General features: G+C 36.5%; 1 protein-coding gene across 3 annotated transcripts in view; it reads left to right on the forward strand.

The window, feature by feature from the left end:
* The window catches only part of PEX1 (peroxisomal biogenesis factor 1), a 32,475-nt gene extending 17,451 nt beyond the window's left edge, over positions 1–15,024 (forward strand). For all 3 annotated transcript variants that reach the window (XM_030010312.2, XM_041122705.1, XM_030010313.2), the window contains 11 exons: positions 598–787; positions 992–1,158; positions 2,003–2,137; positions 2,725–2,789; positions 3,610–3,752; positions 3,830–3,933; positions 5,145–5,321; positions 6,899–7,129; positions 8,582–8,782; positions 9,126–9,256; positions 10,198–15,024. In XM_030010312.2, the coding sequence (XP_029866172.1) occupies positions 598–787; positions 992–1,158; positions 2,003–2,137; positions 2,725–2,789; positions 3,610–3,752; positions 3,830–3,933; positions 5,145–5,321; positions 6,899–7,129; positions 8,582–8,782; positions 9,126–9,256; positions 10,198–10,282 (1,629 nt within the window). In that variant the 3' untranslated portion in view covers positions 10,283–15,024. The remainder of the gene's footprint in view (positions 1–597; positions 788–991; positions 1,159–2,002; positions 2,138–2,724; positions 2,790–3,609; positions 3,753–3,829; positions 3,934–5,144; positions 5,322–6,898; positions 7,130–8,581; positions 8,783–9,125; positions 9,257–10,197) is intronic.
* Positions 15,025–15,803: the final 779 nt, after the last annotated feature.

The following is a 15,803-nucleotide window of genomic DNA, read 5'->3' on the forward strand; positions in this document are numbered from 1 at the left end:
TTAACACGAGTTGTTCCTGCCTGCTTGTCTTCTGTCACAGGCTAGCAGTTGAAGGCCACTGAGGCGGGGATTCTGCATTAGATAGAGTATAGCTTTCTCCCACTTCCTGCAAGTCTGCTTTTATCATTTTTAATACTAATACATGAATAAGGATGAGACATCACTGGAAAAGTCAGAATCTCAAAAGATACCAAATTATGTGATCTATTTTTATCTAATGCAATATATTTCATCTCAAATATATTCTACTCATATCAGCAAAATGAAAGATGTTCCTTTTCCTGTGAAACAGAAAAAATGGGTGTATAACAGTAGAATCTGGGGGTGGAGGGTTGTTTCATTATTACTGTTGGATTTAAGATAGCTGTGGCGAGGTAAACATTTAAAGTTATAAAACTGTTGAATTTATTGAAATTCACCCAAAAAACTAACTTTTGTTTATGTTCATGCCTTCTCAGATTTTGTTATTTGAAGGTTTGGTGACATGTAAATATTTAAGGAAATTTTAGTAACTCTCATGTATTTACTTTCTGAATTTCTAAAATCCATATAAATAGTAAACTCAGTATACACTTGCTGCACGATTCTATTTTTCAGAAGCAAAGGTGTGAAATGCTGTATTCCATAATAAAAAAGAAACTGAATTCTGATATAAAGAAGTTCTCTGATCTTGACCTCCAGTGTATTGCAAAGGAAACAGAAGGTTTTGTTGCTAGAGATTTTACTATGCTGGTTGATCGTGCCATTCATGCCTGTGTTTCCAACCAGAATGCATTTCAAAATGGTGGTATGTTGACAACAAAATCTCTTATTTTATATTCTTACTTCTGTTATCCAGAACCTGTGGAGTAATACAGAACTAAAAAGCCAGGTTTTATGTTTTATGTTTAAAATGTATTTAATTGTTATATATTGTGAGGAATCTGTTACTGGTAGGCTGTGTGTTCTTTTTTTTTTCAGGACTTTTTTTTTCTTTTTTTTTTTTAAGCAGAATTGAATCTGTCAACTATGGATTTTCAGAAAGCTCTAAAAGATTTTACTCCATTAGCTCTGAGAAATGTCAACCTTCATAAACCTAAAGACATTGGCTGGGACAGGATTGGTGGCTTAAAAGATGTGAAGCAAATACTCATGGATACCATCATGTTACCTGCAAAGGTACCCTGTTCTTTTAAATTAGTTACTTGAATTTTGTACATAATTTTAGTAGGGGAAGAATTATTTTTAAGGTGTGACACGGTATTTGACAGAAAGATGACAGGTATGATTTTAAGCTACTTTTATACGTTCCCAGTCTTCAGCTACTGGAAAACTCTTTCTCCTTCTCCTTCTCTTTTCCAAATATAAAGGCAATAGCTTGTGCTTTTGTACAGATCAAGTGTTGCTCTAGAATATCGCAGTATTGCTAACATCATCTTTGCTACAGTCTCTGTTGCAGGGTTTGTGATTAGGCTCTGTAAAAATAACATTTCCAGCTGTTTCCTGCAGTGCTTCTGCTAGAAGAGTATTCTCTTTTGGATAAATGCCAGTCCATCAATTCCCCTTTATTTTACTTTGGCCTTTCTGCCTTGGTTAAAACTTCCAGCACTGAGATAAGCCATCTATTTCAGTCTTCAGGGAATGACTGAACAGTTTTCTGTATAATGGACAGAATCTTTTATGGTATACTTATGTAATTTGATCTTATCAATCGGTGATTAAAATAGGACTTTAGAAGTACCAATATGGACATTATAAAGCTCTAGTGCATCCCTATTCTGTCCTGTTCCCTCTTGGCAGAAGATACCACTTGTTTGTATTTTAAGTACCTATGAAGCCTAGGAAACCACTTCAGCCTCAAGTAAACTAACAACAATCCAGATAAGCGCTTGTGATAATAATGTGGATAAAAGAAATTAGACACATTCTGTTTAGACAAAAATCAACACTAGTCAGTGATATTACAGTACACTGCAGAATAATTATATATTTTAGAATATGTCTTGTTGAAATTCTTTTCCAGTATCCAGAATTATTTGCAAACCTGCCTGTACGACAGAGATCAGGAGTCTTGCTGTATGGAGCACCTGGAACAGGAAAAACACTGTTAGCAGGAGTAGTTGCTCGAGAGAGTGGAATGAATTTCATTAGCATCAAGGTAGCAAGATTTTGGAGATTAATTGATTCATTTTATTAAGTGAATGAAATAGCTTAACATAATACCTGTGAGTATGTGCTTGTGAGGGCAAAATACCACAGAAAGAAACTCACATTTAAAATTTGGTATGTCTCTGGATATCCCACCATCTGACTTCTGAAACTTCACAGTTTTATTACCGAGGGGGATTTTTTTGTATAATTATTCATTAGGCAGAATTATAAAATTTAATTAGATGTTCTTAGTTTCCCATTTTTTATAAAAAGATCCTGAATTTTCATTCCACTGGACAATGAAGTTGTGCAATGCATTTTAAACATATTTTTGAAACACAGTGTAAGCCATTGCCTTGTGATACTGTAACACATGTTCTGTTGTAGTAAAATGGAAATTATTACTTTAAAGTAAGTTGGAATGCTTAAAAGCTTCTTTTGGCTTATCTAGACCCCTCGGCTCTTCTGTTCAGAAATGCCACTCTCTTGGTTACAAGAAAATGCTCTAGTATATAAAATCTATGCTGATGTTGAATTACACATTAAAACTAAGAAATATATCATGAATGTTCTTTTCTGATTTTTTTTTTTTAGGGACCAGAGCTGCTCAGCAAATACATTGGAGCAAGTGAGCAAGCAGTTCGAGATATCTTTAACAGGTTGGCTTTGTAAAGATTTGTGATCTTATCAATGAATTTTATTGGTTGAAGCTCCAAGAAATAATTTTGTTGTCCTAGGAGAGACATGGCATCAGATCACAAAAGCATCCAAAATGATTAGATGTGCCGAACCAGATGTTCAGATCTTGGCAAGTTCAACTTGACTGTCATTCTTTAAAAAATGAGCATTTTGGCTCAGATCAGGAGAGCGCTTTTGAAGCTGAACTCCCAGTTCTCTCCATTTACAGTGCGTTGGTTCACATCACAGAACTGTCTTGGAAAACACATGCTGAATTCCTTTCAGATGTGTCCAGGAGACAGTCAAGTGTGCTCCAACTAGTAATGAATGCTCAGTACAGAGGATCATACTAGACTTGGTATTGAGGTCCTTGGTGCCGGTTGTTTTGTTTTTACAAATCTGCCCTTACTGACCCTCAATGCTAACTAATATAAACATATCCTACATAGCCTTTGCTTCTCCTGTAGTTTACAGCATAGGCAGTCTTTGTGTTAGACGTACATAAGCCAAGACCTCATCTGCTGTGACTGGATTTTAGAGTTTTCATGTATATTAACACAGTTGAGTAGTTCAGAAATTATAAAGTGAGTGCAAGGTATGTCATAAAAATGACCAGTGATTCCATTGTAATCCAATTCTTCAGAACCTCTTCATTTCTACAGAAAACAGATTTTCTGTTCTCTCATTAAAGATAACTGTTCTCTGAAGCAAAAAGCAGTTACCTTTAATATTTCTAAGCAGTTTTACCTGTGACCCAAACTTAAACAGAATTTAAATATTGCCTCTTTTTTTTCCTTTTAGAGCTCAGGCAGCTAAGCCTTGTATCGTTTTCTTCGATGAGTTTGATTCTATTGCTCCTCGCCGAGGTCACGACAACACAGGAGTTACCGACCGAGTGGTTAACCAACTGTTGACTCAGTTAGATGGTGTGGAAGGCTTACAAGGTAGTAATTCATCTGTGTGCTTCTTTTCATGCAAAAGTTTAGCGGATGTTAATGATATTTTTCTGCATTTTCCTAAGGGGTTTATGTGCTGGCTGCTACTAGTCGCCCAGACTTGATTGATCCTGCTTTGTTAAGGCCAGGTCGACTGGATAAGTGCCTGTACTGTCCACCTCCTGATCAGGTGAGGAAACAAAGCATTTTACATGAGAGGCAAGGGTAAAAAAAAACTAATGGGCTTTATTCTCATTTTCTTTATATTCAGTGGCATTTCAAACCTGGACAAAGTGGACTTGATTGCCCAGCTGCAGTTATACAACAGTATAAATTCACTGATTTTAGTGTCAATGTGTTTGCATGAAACTGGGGAAAGAGAAGGCTGTTTACCACAGTCTTCAGGATCAAAATTCCTGTGGATATAGCTGATTTAAAAAAAGAAAAATTAAAAACGGAAATTAGTCTGGAGAAAGAAATTGGATGCAGGGGTAGTGTTTATCATGTTCTGCATCTTTCTCTGAATTATGAGTCCAGTGGATCTGCTATTTGCTTGAAGTGATGAACCATAGCCATTCCCAACCCAACTCTTGAATTATCTGAAGTTTTCAGAGCAGTTTTATTCTGAATTCAGTTGATCCCACTCTTCTTTACCCACATTTAATTTGGAATATTCAAGCTCTTTTTAAGTCAGATGTGTCACTGGTTAGGAAAGGGACGCTTCCCATTGATTTTAGTGGGGTTTGGATCAGGCCTTTGAGGCTGTACAATGTGTGTCTTTGATTCCCTATTTTATGAGAAAAAATTAGTGCTGTTCACTTTCAGATTAGTTGGCACATACAACAAATACCACGTCATTTAATTCTGAAACACACATGAAGAAGATGGTCCTGTGCCTTAAGAACACAAATATACTCCTTTTCCCTGCACCCCCAATTTTTTTTTTTTTTTTTTTTTTTTTTTTTTTTTTTTTTTAATTTCTTGTTTAGAAGATGATTGTTCAGGTAAACAGAAGTTTTTCACTTCTGTCACACTTTTCTTTGCAAAAGGACATATGAGTAGCAGAGTTCACCTTCATATTTTTATATATTTCATATATAAAAATCCCAGATATTAACTGGATATTTAGAGAAATATATTTCTCTGTATACTGCATTTGGTGCAGTTTCTTTTAGGCTCTTCAAGAAAGTGTAACAAAATGTATGCCTATATTTTAAAGATTGATTACTGTACAGTATGTCCTATATGTTACTAGGGTAGTATCTTCTTTAAAAAAGATTCTTCCTCCCTCAGATAGGAAGTTGCTTGTGACAGGGCCAAAGCACTATCTAGCAATCAGGACAAGGAAAATACCAAGTTGCTTTACTGACTTCTTTTTTTTTTTTCTCTCCCTTTTTACAGAATTCACGCTATGAAATCTTAAATGCTCTCAGTCATTCCCTGTCCTTGGCAAACGATGTGGACTTTCAGGATTTGGCAGCAAAAACAGAACGGTTCACAGGGGCTGACCTAAAAGCTTTATTGTACAATGCCCAATTAGAGGCAATCCATACTAATTTAGGTTCAGGTTTAACACAGGTAAATAAAACTGATACAAAAGAAGTCTCTCCTCTTTTTATTTTGACCTTGATATGTTTGAAAGTACTAATTTTATCCATGGTTTTTTTAGCAAAATTATGTTTAATAAGATTTAGTTTTCCTATATTTATATACAGAGGATTAAAATCTTAATATGTTTGCAGAAAACTGCAAGAATAATGTAACAAATAGTTTAAATACTTCTTAAACACAAGTTTTTTCATTTTATGATAGGTGTTTAATGTTAAATAGATTTATGTAAGCCAAATCTGTTTATCATTGTTATGAGGAATGACTGACAGATCAATAGGGGGATCCCACTCAGAGTTTCTTAGGAGCAGCTAGCAAATTCAATTTTGAGGTGGCACATTTTGGATTATGGAGGAAGCAAGGAATTGGTGGGTTCTGTGGAGTTGTTCCAACAGATTCAGTGTGATCTGAGGTCAGGAGAGAAGTGGAAAGAGAATGGTGATATCTGAAGTGGCCTGGTCTGGCTCATCTTCCAGGCACCAGCTAATACTTGCACTTCCAAGGTACAGGATCCCACCCTTGGTTTATACCCATGTGACTGACAGATCCTTTCCTCTTTTAGCTTCTTTTCAGCCACCTTTCCTCACATTTTTCATGCCTGTCTTCTGGTGCTAGCTGGAAAGGGGTGGGCATGGCTTCCACCACTCGGAGGTCAAAGGGAAGAGTTGGGTCAGGGGTGCAAAAGCAAGGAGACCTCTTGGGTTCTTTTTGCCCCCGTTGTTACCAAGGGATGCAACTCAGTATTGGGAGGGATCTCCAGCATATCTTCCTTAACAATCCTTTCACTTGCAGCATCAGTAAGTAAGTAGTTGTAAGGATACCTGATGGTTATCTGTCATTAGAGGAGGCCATTGTCTAAGGTAGTTGTCTCCAGAGTGGTGTGCACCCACCCTACATGGTGCACAAGACAATCCATTGAGGTACAGGAAGAAAAGATTAGAACTCAAATAGTACATGGATATAAACTACAAATAAATAAATATGCATATATTTGGTGGAGTGTGCTCAGAAATTTTTTACTGGTAGGGGTGTACAACCAAAAAACGTTTGCAGGCACCAGTCTAAAGCAACAACTGTGATTTCCCCATCAGCACTGAAAATGTGTCGGCTATGACTAAAGATGAGTACAGCAATCAGGCACTGTAAAAGTAGACTCACCACAACCTCCTAGAGCACTTTACACAAGATACTAAATTGCTTGGAGGGCATGGTTGAGACAGAAGTGATACAGTGCTACAACAGAAAATGTACGTGACATTTCCCAACACTTGCTGTTAATGAGTGAGTGAGACAGTTCAAACCAAACAAATAAAACCTTAAAATTATCTCCTCAAATTATTTTTCTAGCATGAAGACAGAGGTTCTGCTTAAAGGCATTGGATTTTTCTTAGCAAAATATTTGGAAATGTACTCCCAGAGAAAGACAGATTACTAGAATCAAATGTAAATTGATACTTTCATTTACACTGCATATGAAATTTTTAAATGTATTTCAGATTGCAATTAGTTATGAGGTAACACTGCTAATGTTCTGTTCTTTGTCACAGGATTTTGGTTCTAGTTCTGATAGTGACTTCAGTCTCTCTTCCATGGTTTTTCTAAACCACAGCAGTGGCTCAGATGATTCAGCAACAGATGGAGAAGCAGGGCTAGAGCAATCTCTTATTTCTTTAGAGATGTCTGACTTGCTTCCTGAAGATCCAAGATCCAACATGTATCGTCTTTATTTTGGAAGCTCTTATGAATCAGAGCTGGGAAATGGAACTCCTTCAGAACTGGTAAATTACTCAATATTTTGAATTTTCAGTTGTGAAGCAGAAAAACTGAACTAGGCAAATGGTATGGTTTTATAAATACACTTATGTCTGCTTTGTCCTTCAAACTGTCTTCATCCTGTACCTTGTGGTCCACAGTGGCAAAGAAGATGGAAGGATGTTATCTGACAAAATACAATATGGAGTTCTCTGCAACTTTGCAGGACTTTAAAATCAAAATCCCAAAATACTGCTTAATACTTTACAATCAGGCAAACTGCATTCATACTAGATCTTACTGTCTGCTCTAGGCTTGTTGCCTTCCAAAGTTTATTACTAAAACAGTTTTTGACTTTTTGGTGGGTTTTTTTAATTTAACTTAGTTTTATTACTAAACAATGACCATCCAGCTTTCAAGAATTAAGTCATAATCTTAAGAATCAAGAAACATTTTTCAGTTGCCAGTAGAGTGTTCATTAATGGAATAATCTGACCAAGTAATTGTGTAAATAACCGAAGTAAACCTTAGCTTCCATTGTTGCTCTTAGTAAGCAGAATTCCTGTTGTGGTAGTATCACATTGCACAGAAAGCAGCATGTTCTCTGGCTAGCTTGCAGATAGGGATGGGCTGGTTGGCTACCCAGCACCTGCATAGTGATCAGCTGGCCAGATCCTCTCCCTTGGCTGCCAGGTAAGCAAAACAGAATATGCTGCCTCCAAGCTCCTTATGGTGAACAGATGACTTTAGAGTTTGCGTGTGATCCATGGGACATTCATTTTCAAGATCTGTTGTAGAACTGTTATCAAAGTAGTTATCAAAGTTGTTAGACTCTTGTTTTCAAAACTGGCTTGCATTGATTCTTAAAGCCAAAAATAACTTATTTTGACATTGGAGAAGTAATTACTGACTACTAAGGTGCTTTTGTATGTTTCATCTGGCATTATAGACGATAGTGTTCAAGTAATGCATCTCTAGAGACTTTGGTTTTCCTCTGACTGAAAGTTCTTCAGCAAGGCTATGAGGACTTTGATATCTTAAAGTTGTTGAACTTGCAAGTTGCATATGTTATCAAGTGCACAGAGAATTTGGAGGTGATGAATATTTAAATGATGAGTCATTCCAAAGCTAACTACATAAACTTGCCCAGATTTCCAAACCACTGATTTTCATATGTAAATAAAACAATGGACTTAGTAGACCTTTGTTCTTTTTGAGATAGGCCATTGCAAAAATATTTAGGTTTTTTCCAAACATAAACCACTTAATTTTCAAATCTGTACTTTTCCCCAAACACCTTGGCACATTAACCTAAATCTTTTGTTCAAAAAGTTATGTATGTGATATATTTTTAAGAGAAAGTACTCTTTTTGCCAGTGGGGGCAAGTTTGTACTGAATTATAGGCTAAATCTTAATGGTGGCGTTGCTCTTTTGGATCCATAATGAGTTAATGTATTTCTCCTTGTGGTCAATTTAGAGCTCTTTGTGTTTGTCTGGACCAAACTCCGTAACTCACGATTTTACCAGTGTGACTCAGAGAGACACAGCATCATCACAACCTTCAATGCTTAGAACAGCTTCTCAAGAAGACTCCCTGGAAAATAACCAGGAGCAGCAAATAGAGCACCTGAGGACAGAAATCAATGCTGTTAAAGCTAATTACAGAAGCAAGAATGGAGTATGGCAGTTTTTTTGATTATTTAGTCTTAACACTTTTCTATTGTTTCCTACACTTCTGGGTATTTGGATATATAATTTCTGCAATAATATTAAATATAATGTAACAAAAATAGCAAAGATAAACAATACCTAGTTTGAGGAAAAATAAGCCAGATGTTAACATTCATATAACTAAATAGTTAGTTCTGTGTTATTAATATGGAGGCAGGGGGGGAAGTTGTGACTGTATTTATAATATATTTGTCTGTACATATAATGAGGAGATTCCAGAGTTACTGATATTCATGGAACTATGTTTCTGTGGTAATTTTTTGTTGTCTGTTTATGGCTCTGTTTTCAAGGAGGACAGCACCCTTAATCAGTCAGTGCTTGCCAAGAACGCTTTCATTATTACCCAGTCCCATCTGATGACTGCACTTGAGGGTATAAGACCATCCATTAGCCAAGATGACTGGAAGAATTTTACTGAACTGTAAGTATTAAATTTTTTAGTAATTGTGAATTCAGTGAAGATTTGGTCTTTTCACATTCCTTATTCATCAGAAACACAATAGTTATTTAATGTGGGGAATAGCAGCGGAGTTGAATAGCTTCTGACAGCAATGTTTTTCAAAAATATTAAATTACATACTGGGAAAGGGAAAATTTTTTACACTGCATTGTCTTTTGTTGTTTTCATTAAAGTAGGACCTAGAAATTCTAATCACAGACCAGAAAACCCTTGTATTATGTTAAAAGCTATACTAGTACAAAGAGGCACCGATTCTTTAAGACTTAGAGCTAGGTCCTTCCTGCTCCCTCTGAGTAGCAGCCCCTCGTATTTTCAGATTGCTGGGTTTTGACTCTCTGTAGTGGTCTTTGTAGCTGCCATGTTTGGGAAATGGCAATAATCTGCAGAAGTATAAACATACTGAAAAGCAGAATGTGTCTCCTTAGACTTGGGAGATGACTGGAGTGAAAAAGCTGGAAACTGGCATCAGGATGTTCTGTGATCTCATCAGGGGGTTCTTCTGACATGAAGATTGTTAAGGAGTTGTCTTCCTCAGCTGATACATAGATAAGCAGGTCTTACAGCAGAGGAAAGAGAGGAGGAAGGGACAGGAAAGGAGGAGAATGAGAGATGCTTCCCAGGAGTCCATACCACCCTGTTCACTTCTGTTCCTTGTCCCACCTTTTCCCCACTGCCCCCCAAAAATTTAAAAAAAAAGGGAAGCAGAGCAGAGAGCTCTCTGAGTTAGGTTTGTGGATGAAAATTCCTACAGGTCCCCAGGTCTCAGGAGACATGCACTCTTCATTTCTGTAAAAACATACTTAAACATCTGTAGTTTTGTGTTACGTTAATGTGCATTTGAAGAGGCATATGCAAACAAAGGCATTTCATAAGAATTTGCTAATATCTTTTTCTGTTTCCAGGTATGATAATTTTCAGAATCCCAAGAAGAGAAGAGGACAAGTTGGCTCAACATTCAGACCAGGACAAAAAATCACTTTAGCATAGTGACTTGTTTTTGCTTGTAATTGCTAAACTGTAACTGGAAATGACAAATGTGATTAAATCAGATTATTTATATTCATATGGATTTATTAATGCGGCAGTTGAAGATAAGTTTCTTTTAAACTTACATACTGTAAAATTATGTCACATTTTATTTTGAAGAAAATCATCTTCCTTCAGATTGATATTAAATTTTTGAGAGAACATTGGTTACGTTCTGTCCAGTTGTTTATCACATAAAATTTTAAATTTTGCTTTTTTTAGCAATATAGTTGCCAAAGCCTAACAGTGATTTCCTGTCCCTGTTTATCTCCTCACAACAAATAGATTCTGTTTGAATAAACTGTAATATCTAATGGTGGAAATATTTTTAAAAAATTCTATAAAGCCATTCTCTAATGGCCTTTGGAGGGCTTAGGGAAGGGTGGTACTTCATATGTTTATTGGTAGGCAACTAGACCAATACTTCCAGAATAACTATAGCAAAAAAAAAATTAAGACAAACCAAGATAATTGTATCTTGTTTTCTGCCACTGTTTATTATTCAGAAGAATATCAAGTTGCATTTCACAACAACTGTATCTTCTTATCACCATCTTTTCTTCTTGGAGACTGTTCAAAAACGTCTCTGATGTTTGGAAGCTTTCTAATGTACATCCTGAAGCTATTCACAACTACTGTCTTACATGAAGATTATTAAAGAGTTGTCTTCCTTGGCTGATACATAGATAAGCAGGTCTTAACAGAAGGGGAAGGAAGGAAGGAAGGGGCAGGAAGGGAAGAAAACTAGAGATGTTTCCCACAAGTCTATACCACCCTTTCACAACATTTTACCAATACTGGGAGGTTCTGCTTGGTTGGTTTTTCACCGATCTTCCTTCCCTACTATTTACCTTCCTGAGCTAATTAGAAAACATTGTGCCTTTTTTTTTTTTTTTTTTTTTTTTTTGGTGGTGGTGGTCTTTCATAGCTGTTACATGCCTTTTCACACCTGTATTGCTTTGAGCCATTGAGCATTATTACCCTTTCTGTGATCAGATAGTATGTCCAGGCTTCCTCTGATCACTTCTTCAGGTACATTAGTAGTAGCAGCCTTCCTCAAGCTTCTCCTAAATGTTTGATTATATGGTCCCACTACCTGTTCCAATTTGTTATTTCATTCATTGAAATGTATCATGCTATGTCAGTAATTAGAAGAACACGTCATATTGACCATATATGATAATTCTGTTCACTGCTGTCTATTTGTAGTTCCTATTCCCAGTGCCAGCAAATAACCCAAAGAATGTATTATTTGTATGTTTGTTCTTGCAGCCTGGTACAGGTGAAGCCTGTATACACTACAAGCCTTGATACACTACAGGTCTTAGCTTGTAGCAGTTAAGATCCCTGATTTTCTCATTTATGCTGAGCTATTGCTTTTTACTTATGCTTAAGTCTTGCTTCAGTAGGTTTTGAAACTGAAAATCCTTATTGCATTACTGCAAAGCTCTACTATTGTCAATATCACTATGTCATTAACATCATGCTTATTTTTTACAAGTGGATATATGTTTATTTAGCATTAGAGCCATATCCTAGATTACCTCTAACCTTGAGTTCATCTTTCTTATATAATAGTGTCATTTCTTTCCTTGTTCACCTTGTTTTAAATGGCTGTAGAGGTGAATATGAATAGGGGTTGAACAGATAAGCAATTTGCTGCAAAGGAGCAAGTTATTCCCTGTCAGATGCTCCATGGTAACTCACATTTACACTGTGGTATATGTAAGGTTCTTTGAGTAATTTATCTTTTAACAGAAGAGGGCCAAAAACCATAGATATTAATGAAATGCAGCAGCTGGCAAGCTGTAACTAGTTACTCTGCTTTGTTTATGTGTCAAAACTCAAAAACTTCATGGGTTTGGGGTTGTTTTTATTTCCTTTTCCAGGTCCAGTAGTTCATTTTGGGCATTTCTAGCCTTCAGGATGTAGTTTTTTTGTTTATCAGTTTCTTGTCATCTTTTTTCCTACGATTATTCATCCAGTGACATTTTGAGCTCATTCAAAATATTTTTTTTCTCTTCCTTGAGCTTCAAATTCCAAACAGTTTTCATCTCTAATCTAAGGAAATGTTATATTATCTTCTATTCAAATACTTGCATTTGAAACTTCAGCCCAGTTAATTTCATTGATTAGTTCCTGTAGTTTCTCAGATAGCTCTGGGAGCTTTTCACTTATTCTTCTACCTACTGACTTTAATGATTTTTCAGTCAAAGGTTCTTTTCTACAACTAGTGCTTCTATGAGAAGGTGGTCTTCTAGCTCTTTCCTTGCCAAAATTGTTTAAAGTACATTGCAGTTTATTACATCTTTTATGTTTGGTAAAGAAATCAACTATTACAAAAGCATCCAGATTAGCCCAAATTAGTAGTAGTGTCTGTTCTTTAACTTATGTCTAGATAATGGATGTACCAGATTCATTAAAAATTGAAATGATTTAACCTTCCAAGTAATGATAATCTCATAATGCACTGATACTTAAATCTGAAAGGACCAGTCAGAGGCCAATCATGATTGTAACAAAGACAGTACAATAATCTATGGAATTATCTTCACACTTGGAATCATTTAATTAGAATACTATACTTCAGTGCCAAGTATTATATTGTAAAGTTAAAAAGGAAAGTATGCTTGCTGTATGTTGAGCTCCTATCAGTCCCCAACCAAAATTAGATACTATACTGTCACGGAAAACATTGTTAAAACCCAGGAAGCCTAGGTTCCAAATCTGCACTCTTCCTTTCTACGTGCAAGGAATTTCACCAGTGAACTAGCCCAGGTGTGTTAGTTCATACATCCCCCTACATACACAACTTGGACTGATGCTGTGGGTAACATCATTTGATCCAAGAAAGTAGGTCACTATTAATAACTAGTTGCTGTTAGGTGATCTTTGGTTATATTCTGAATTATATTAACATCTCATCTTAAAAGACAGTAGACTATCTAAATGAAGCCTAGCTAAGATCTGTTATACAGGCACCAAGTCCAACATACAGGGAGCATAAAGCCTATAGCTAAATGGAGGATAATCCCTTCTATTCAAGCGTTGTGCAAGAAACGTCAGCTGGCCTGTGGAGGCTCTTTCACAAGACCCGGTATTAAGGAGCACACAAAGAGTGAAAAGGAACCAATAACAAAGTTTGTTTCACGTTCTGTAGGGCAGCCGGGATTTAGCCGCAACGGCTCATGAAGATACCACAGGCAGCCAATGTCATGTTTGAGCCTTTTGACCTGTCTTTTCCAGTCTCCTCCATTAAGTCAAGAACCAAGTAAACTCTGTGTGAAGCAACAACCTAAAGACGGACAAATTCTGTGCCTCCCAACTAGCTCATCTGTCATTCCTACCTCCCGTAAGTGCTACTGATGTCAGTTTTTCAGGGTATATATTACAGCCCGTATAAAAGGTTGATAACCCGGGGTAGCTTTTTCCTTTCACTCCTGTTGTCACCAACATTGTCAGCTGTCACTGACCTTTTCTCAATTGCCAACCAGCCTTTCCCCGTAGTCGAGGGACTTCTGAAGAAACAAGTGTTAAATATAGATGTAAACACTTACCCTGTTTCTAACATGCAAGGGATTATTTCACTTTGTTAACAGGAATTCAGTTTCCACTACTATCCCATAATTTTTCTTAAAAAGTGTTCAGGCAGCTTTTACTCTAAAAATTATTTACATTGAAGCTGTCTTCTTGCAGCTGTGTAGCCAATAAATTTTTCAAATACTGCCTTGGGAAAAATGTACCTGTTTTGAAGTAATCCACAATTCTGGATTAAGTCTGTTGATGACTGGAAAAAGTTTCTGGGAAAAAAAAGAGATAGTGGGTCAATTCTGCTAAATGCTGATTTAATCAGTGCAATTAAATTTACTGAAAGGCTCATGTGTCTGAATGTTGAGGGAATTTGGTAATTCCTGATAATCAAAATCTGCCAGATTTGCTTTTCCAAGAATTGGGGACATTGAATACCACCCAATGTGTTAGGCCCTTTTACTGTTAATGCTATTCTGCCATAAATCATATTTATTGTTTGTCTGAGAAACAGAATTTCTGTTGTACAGTAAAAAGTTCACAAGGTATTTATTGTATAACTTCTACTTCTTAAGGAATCAAACTTTGTTCCATTTCCAAAGAGAAAAAATGGAAAAGGTTTCCTAGCCCATTTGAAATTAAAGATAAGCGACGTCTGCCGAGGCTTAGATTACATTAGCCTTATGTTTCATAATAGATGTCACCAGCTAGGACTCTGCTTGACAATATTTTAAGCACAACAGTTAGCAGCCTGGTTAAAACACACAAATTTCATTATTTACACTAGGTTTGAAAAGTAGTTTGGCTTTTAGTTCACCCAAACAAGTCTAAATTTTGTGTGGACCAATCTGTATTAAATGTCATACAGGGAGTTTCTCCCTCCTTCTCTTCTGGTGTTAAGGAAGCAAAGTAAATTTCTCCAGCCCAAAAGCAAACAAATGTTTTATAATTTCAAAACAAAAGCATTGTATGAATTTAATTTTTTCACAGGATATTTTCCTCAAATTAACTGGGGAGTGGGGGGGTGTATACATCTATATATAAATATGAAACGATATATAGTTGGCTTGTTTAATATTATGAATCTAATTTATCATTTTACTTGTTGCCTAATTTATTTTGTAACTCCTAGTTATTATGAAAATGGTAAAATACATACATGCTGTATTATTGCACGAGGATCTGACTGGTTTTTATTTAATACCTCCTAAGCGCATATAGGAGAGTGGGAGTGAAGCCTATTTTCCAGGGAGTTAAGATAGCAATCATAAAATTGTAAGCAATGCAGGAACTTGGAAGAGACCAGAAGCAGAACAGAATTTCTTGCATGAGTTAGGCTGATATTTGCAGCATTAGCCCTATGGAATGAAGTTGGGAGACCGGACTACAGTTTGTCAATGTCAATTGACCGGTCGGAATTCCCTTCAATCTCCCACAGGCATCATTTGGGAATAACCCATTTACAGCTGCCACTTGAGAACCTCGGCCAGGGGAGCGAAGGTGGTTTGGCAGAGGTCTTTCAAATCGGCACTCCTTCAATACATTTCATTACAGGGGTTTGTAGCGTCTCCGTTGCACTTAAAATGCCCTCTCTTAAAAGTGGGCCATCTGTTAGCATGACCTTGGCATCAGATGTTAAGTATGGGTTAAGTGAAATATTTGGCATCGGAAGCACAAGGGAGAAGGCAACTTGTTCACCACGATAATGTGTTTGATCTCAGTGCAAGCTGTTGTAATACATGAAAAGTTTAGCATTTATTAACTAATACCCAGCTTTGCCTCAGGTACGAATTTTGAGACATTAGTTCTATAATCTGGTTTAGGTTTTTAGCAAGTCATATACCAGATTATTTCTCTCTTTGAGTAGCATATGCACAATAGGATTGGAGTGGTACAAATCTTGCGTTAAGGCTCAATTGCTTTAGTTTTCCCATTTCTAAAATAGGGCAAATGG

This window comes from Aquila chrysaetos, chromosome 3 (assembly GCF_900496995.4).
Source record: "Aquila chrysaetos chrysaetos chromosome 3, bAquChr1.4, whole genome shotgun sequence".
Taxonomy (NCBI): Eukaryota; Metazoa; Chordata; class Aves; order Accipitriformes; family Accipitridae; genus Aquila; species Aquila chrysaetos.